The following is a 6,755-nucleotide window of genomic DNA, read 5'->3' on the forward strand; positions in this document are numbered from 1 at the left end:
ACTTGAGAGGCTGAGGTGGGAGGATTGACTGAGCCCAGGAGATCGAGGCTGCAGTGAGCTGTGATCGTGCCACTGCACTCCATCCTGGTTGGCAGAGTGAGACCCTGTCTCAAAAAAAAAAAAAAAAAGAGAGAGAATATTTGAGAATATCAGAATGTAATTTGAATATCTTCTCCAAAATCTTTTAGCAGGAGAAGATTGAATTTACTGAATCCTTTAGATGACTACCAAGACATATATTAGCACTCCAGTTTGCATCTCAGTAATTTTAAAAAATCCAAAGAATCAACGATCAACAAGCAGATACTTTTATGGGACAAAGAGACTTCTCCATTTTTGAAATGATGTTGCCTACTTATCTGTCAGTCACCCTTGCATCAGGGCCGTGTTCAGAGAGATGTCCAGGCCTGGTATGAGGCTGGCTGCTAGAGCCTTCCTTGCTTTTCCTTTTGTGATCTTTGAGTCAGGGTGGGAAGGATGGCTAGGTTAAGCCCCGGCTGAAGCATCCACAGGGATGGTGGGATGGAGATGATGTTTCGGGGCAGCCGTCCACGGCCAAGCCACACATTAAATTGTTTGGGGAGTAGTCCTAAAAATTAATGCTGTTGTCATGGTTTCATCTTGATTTTTATCAGCTGGATATGGATGAGGCTTCATTGTCATATACTTAATGTTTTTGCTCAGATCTTTGGCAAACCAATGTTTTTCCATGACTTTTTGACAGTTATTTTTGTTCAATAATGAATAATAAAGTGAGATTTACGGTCTGTATATGATAATGTTTGTCTTATTTTGACATTTCTTTTTTATACAGCAAAGGCCTTATAATTAGATTTTCCCTGTGCCAAAACATTGCTGCAAAACCATCTCCCTGAAAAAACGTTTCTTTGCTTCCTTTAGGAGCCGGCGTCATCTTATTTTGATTTGGAAGTTTTTTCATATGTCAGTCAGGAAATGAAACAAAAATTTCTCTTGAAAATGAATTCTTAACAAGAAAGAAATTAACTTTTGCTGAAAAATAAAACTGGAAGGGAAAACAAGAAGAAACATCTTTGAAATGCTGATGGTTCCATTGTCTTTTTAAATTCTAATTTCTGTTAAACTTCAGTGAGCAATATGGGAAACTCCCTTTTCCACCTTGTTGTAAAAGAGCTTATTTTATTCTTGTTGCTACTCCGACCAGTTTTATGTGGAGCTCTTTGAAATACCCAGGAGACTGAACTAGAACTTATGGACCTTACCCGATTTCTCATATAGCTAACCAACTAATGGCCTAACTCAGTGGATTCTGCCCCGTTGCTGATAAGTGGCAACCATTGGCCAAGTGCCATCTGTAGGGGTACAAGGACAGGTGAGGTTGAACTGCCCTTCTCCTGAGGCCACATCTGCGGTTGGCGCTATGCCAGGAGAGTCTTGGAGAAGTTGTACATGTGTCCATTGACAGTGCTTTCTCTTTGGAGTGCTCTTGAAAAAAATAGCTGTTGATAGAATCGCTTATTGCTAATGGCAAAACATCACAGAGAGCTAATTGCAAAAACAGTCACACTCACTACATCCGTGGCCTCCCCTAATGATATGTGGAAACACCTTCCCTTTCCTACAGTAGCAACAGTGGCCAAATTCTCTGTACAACCCAGAGAATTTTCCTATCTGAGTCATGATTGAAGAGCCGCTCTTAGAATCAGATTCCAGATCCAGCCATCCTTGTTGCCATCGTCTCCACTCTTATTTCCACCACCATCTTCATCCAGTACTTTCTGTTGAGCACTAACAAACATGTGCAACTGAAGGACACTACATAATATCTCAGAGAGGTGTATCTATTTAAAACAGACAACAGGCTTCTAAAGTATTGAGCCAGCATCACTTATAGCAATCCAGACAACAGAGTGAAATAATCGTTCTGTCTCATCCTTTCTTGATATCATGAGAAGAGTGTAGGCATTTCTTTCCAGTGTATTTTTGTATCACACGAACAGCACCTTCTTCTAAGTTTCGATACATTGGTTATGGGTGACTGTTACTCTGTACAGTGTCATGAACATGGAGGAATTTCTTCTGTCTACTGATGGTGACCTTTTGTTGTTTTGAATATACGGGTCTGCTCAGCTTCAATATGAAATGGAATGTGTATTTCAAAAACTGGCCTGAGTGAATGTTTGGGCCTTGAGTTTTTGTCAAGAAGTGCTGAGGGGAGGTTTGAGGAAAGGTTCTTATAAGTCTGTGATGTCAAATGATGAGATTGTCACCGACCCATGTGTTGAAGAATTGTTTCCTCACCTGATCTAACTCAAGACTCTTCTCTACTCCCTTTCAAGAAGCACAGAAAAGAACTGAGAACTGGTGTGTTAAAGGCTCCACCAAATGTCTCTTTGGCAGTAGAGCCTTGAATTTCTTCCCTACCAGCAGCTAAGGTTTCTCTAAAAGGAATTACCATCACCTTGGAATAACTTCCTATGTACACTCACAGGAAGAGTGTACACTTTGCTGAGGGTGACCGTACTTGTGGTTTTCATCAGGAAGTGAAAGTTTCTGTGGCCTACCTGTGTGAGTCCACTCTATACTAGGGATAGCAGGAGCATGGTGCTCCAGGGGCAGGGGCCTGGGGTGTCACACAGACCTTGTTGGAATCCTAGCATTGCCATCTATTCACTGTTTGACTTTTTCAAACCTCCTTTAAAAACTGACAAAATGGTTATCATACTAAACTATTTGGGTTGCTGTAAATTTTAAGAACAACAGCAGTTGCTACCATTTATTGAGCACTTAGGTTGTGTCAGGTACCCTGCCAAGGAAAGATCATAAGCATTGTCACTTCACTTCCATCATAATAGATGAAGTAGTGCTGTGGTTTGGATGTGGTTTGTTCCCATCAAAGCTCATCTGGAAGTCTAGTTGCCAGTACGTCTTGGGAGGTGGGGCCCAGTAGGAAGTGTTTGGGTCATGGGGGTGGGTTCCTCATGAATAGATCAATACTGTCTCCCAGGAGTAAGTTCTCACTCTCAAGGGAATGGATTAGTCCCCAGGAGAGTGGGTTGTTATAAAGTGAGGTTCTTCCTCCTCTTTGGTCCCTCTTTACCTGCACCCGCTTCTCCTTCCACTTCTCTGCCATGTTGTGATGCAGCACAAAAGCCCTCACCAGCAACTAATGCCACTGCCCAGCGCTTGGACTTATCAGTCATCAGAATTGTGAGCCAAATAAACCTCTTTTCTTTACAGATTACCTAGCCTCAGTATTCTGTTATAGCAACACAAAATGGACTAAAACAATTAGGGATCGTCATTTCCACATGAAGATGAGGAAACTGAGGTGGTATATCACCCCTGGCCACACAGCTAGTGAGTGTCTGGCCTCGGGCTTCTATTCCAGGTCTGCCAACTCCAGATGCTGTGAGAGATAATGCAAAATCAGAGTCATTCCTAGTGCAGTCAGTGCTTAACAAACGTTCATTCTCTTTCCTCCCAGGTGCATCCTGTAGCTTTGATAGATCTCTAATTTCTTAATAAATTTTTATATGTAACATCCTATACAGCAGGAGGTCTGTCATACTGCCCTCATGTGGCTCATTTGGGTAATATTTTTGTTTGTTTGTTTTTTAAGTTTAATGCAAAGTATGTGTTATTTAAAATGTGTCTCTAAAGTCACCTAAATATGTGGAAACTTTGGGAGTTTGTATGATTCTATAACCTCAGTATATAAGAAATGGTACTTTTTCTTTTCTACTGTCCACTTTAATGTGTAACTCTGAGCCCTCACCTGGCTGGGAAGATACTTAACTTGAGTTACTCTAGTAACTTCTACCCTGTCTTTGCCAAGATCCCCTATTCCCTCTGTTGTCTTGGAGGAGAAAGCTTCTCTTCCTTGGTATTGTACATAATGAAGCTTTATTTCACTATCCTGTCAAGAAGGGAAGAATTTTTTTCACAATTATTTTTTCCATCCAATGCTCTGTTTACAGAAACATTTATCAGCCACTAGAGAAATACTCAGCTTTCACACTTAAGAAAGAGATGTTATTGCCAGGGAGTGGAATGTTAATTCATTTTCCAGTTTAAATTGTAGAATTTTTTTTTCCAAGAGGAAAACAAAAAGGTCAGTTTTTTTCCCCACTTATAAGGAGCATTAAGTCACGAAGTAAAACTCACTTAGTTTTCTCTTCACATATGGGGAGGGTCCCAGCTTCCATGGACTCATTTTCCCATGCTATACAAAGTTACAGAGGTGTATTTAAAGTTTAGTGGATTATTTAGCATAGGGATCTCTCCAAAGTGCATATCATCAAGGGTCTGCTTTGTTTTCCAGTGGCCCTCTCGATGGAGGATTTAAAGGTAGATATGTGTCACACTGGGCCTTAGTTATGTCTGAGTAGTGAAAGGCAGTGTCAATGGGAAAAGGGAATTTAGGGTGGGAAAAGGCCAGGAATTTTCTTTTTATTATTATTATTATTTAAGCACCATTTAATAACAATGTACAAACAGTCTCTGTTCTTTTTTTTTTTTTTTTTTTTTTTTGAGACGGAGTCTCGCTCTGTCGCCCAGGCTGGAGTGCAGTGGCGCGATCTCGGCTCACTGCAAGCTCCGCCTCCTGGGTTCACGCCATTCTCCTGCCTCAGCCTCCCGAGTAGCTGGGACTACAGGCACCCGCCATCTCGCCCGGCTAATTTTTTGTAGTTTTTAGTAGAGACAGGGTTTCACCGTGTTAGCCAGGATGGTCTCGATCTCCTGACCTCGTGATCCATCCGTCTCGGCCTCCCAAAGTGCTGGGATTACAGGCTTGAGCCACTGCGCCCGGCCGTCTCTGTTCTTAAATGTATTTAAGAGTTAACATCATCCTCATGCCAAGACCTAACTGTGTTTCAGATAACGGAGGGCAGACTTTGGCAGGGGGTAATAACTGGCCCCTTCGAGGAAGAAAATGGAGCCTGTGGGAAGGAGGTGTCCGAGGCGTGGGCTTTGTGGCAAGCCCATTGCTAAAGCAGAAGGGCGTGAAGAACCGGGAGCTCATCCACATCTCTGACTGGCTGCCAACACTAGTAAAGCTGGCCGGGGGACACACCAATGGCACCAAGCCTCTGGATGGCTTCGATGTGTGGAAAACCATCAGGTACCTGCATCCTTCCCTTTTTCCTCCCAGACAGAAACTCCAAGAGCAACCTGACTCCAATGAGCAAGAGTGATAGCTTTTGTGTTAAAGTGATAGTTCAGCTTACAAATACATGATTTTTAAGAAAAATAAATGCCTTTAGAGATATTGTAAGGATATATATTTGTAAATTATAAATTTGAGATTGTGGGCCCGTGTTTTACGTGAAGAACAAGATTGTCCTCAGCCCATCACCCTCCATGGAAGGTCTTTGAAGCTGTGAAGTTTTGCTTAGAAGTAGGCTAGGGTATTGTTAGCTTCCTGCAGGGGGTCAGGGGACTTGTCCTGTTGCCTGCTGGAAGAATGGAGGGCAAAACAGTGGGGAAAAAGCTGGGATAGGAACTAGGGATATGTTTAGTTCCATTTATTAACAAGTATCTAACAAGTACCTACTATGTGCCATACCTTGTTCTAGATACTGAGAAATTAGGAATGAACAAGTCGGTCAAGATCCTGCCTCTCAGGAAGCTGTATTCTAGTCAGGGGAAAAGGTGTTGGACAAGTGAACACACAGATGAGCAAGATGACTGCCAGTGGTGATAAGTGCCAGGAAGGCAAAAAAAAAGTAGTATGTTGTGATAGATAGATCGGGCTGCTGTGAAGGAGATACCTCAGGGAGCAGAACCCAGACTCAGATTTGGAAATCATGGTGGTCTTTTTCCTGTTTAACCCCCACAGTATAGAGCAATAGCCCCCAAGGTTGGGAAGCACATGCCTTAGAGAATGCAAGATGTTCCCTTGGAGTATAGGAAGAAAATTTCAATATTGTATTTGTATTGATATCCAATTTCATCTCATCCTTTTTTAAGTATATGTTTTATAAGACACATAATATGTTAGTAGACTTGTACATAAATCTAATTTATAAATAAATATGCATATATTGGAGGTATTATTTTTATGGGTGAAATGACAATTGTCTAGTGCAATGGTTTTCAACCTCTGTTTAGTGTTACAGCTCTGTTTGGGGGTAGCACCTGATTGACTGTCCCTTAGTGGCCAGGGGGAGAGGACTTCCTCATGCCATCTCTTCATCCCACTCGAGGTGTCCCAGCTCAAGAATACTAGGTTTCAGGTTTCTAGTTAAAGGAAATACACAATGGAGTATTTTGGAGTAAAAAGCCATGATGTATTTAACATATCCTCAAATGGTCAGAAAAAAATTGTGTGTGTGTGTGTGTGTGTGTGTGTATGTACATGTGTACAGAGAGAATTCAAATGGACTGCAAAATTAAATAAAAGAATGTAGGTAAGGTGCATAGGTATTCTTTTATGTCTTATTTTTGCAACTTTTTGTAAATTTGAAATTATTTCAGAATAAAAGTATTTTAAAAATAGGAAGGTCTGACAGTACTGCATCCACATTTCCAGAAGGCCAACAACTGACTAGAGTCAAATAGCTGCTGCTTTCTGTAGATGAAGTATCCACCCTTCAAATCTTCAGTCTCTGTTTCTCCCGAGTTCCAGTACAGGTCCACTACACTTACTTATGTTACCTACCTAGTCTCTGTAGGCATTTAAGTTTATGGTCTGTGCTGAACATAATCATAGTATTCACCATTCTGGAAATACCATGCTTTAACCAATCTCCAGTTGCAAAATATATAGATTA

The 6,755-nt window shown here is 41.4% G+C and overlaps 1 protein-coding gene across 1 annotated transcript in view; it reads left to right on the plus strand.

Annotated features, from left to right (window-relative positions):
* ARSB (arylsulfatase B) overlaps positions 1–6,755 on the plus strand; it is a 211,053-nt gene that overhangs the window by 79,875 nt on the left and 124,423 nt on the right. Inside the window, exon 5 of the mRNA XM_011959357.1 lies at positions 4,861–5,104. Coding sequence (XP_011814747.1) covers positions 4,861–5,104 — 244 coding nt within the window. The remainder of the gene's footprint in view (positions 1–4,860; positions 5,105–6,755) is intronic.

This window comes from Colobus angolensis, unplaced genomic scaffold (assembly GCF_000951035.1).
Source record: "Colobus angolensis palliatus isolate OR3802 unplaced genomic scaffold, Cang.pa_1.0 Scaffold49, whole genome shotgun sequence".
Classification (NCBI taxonomy): domain Eukaryota; kingdom Metazoa; phylum Chordata; class Mammalia; order Primates; family Cercopithecidae; genus Colobus; species Colobus angolensis.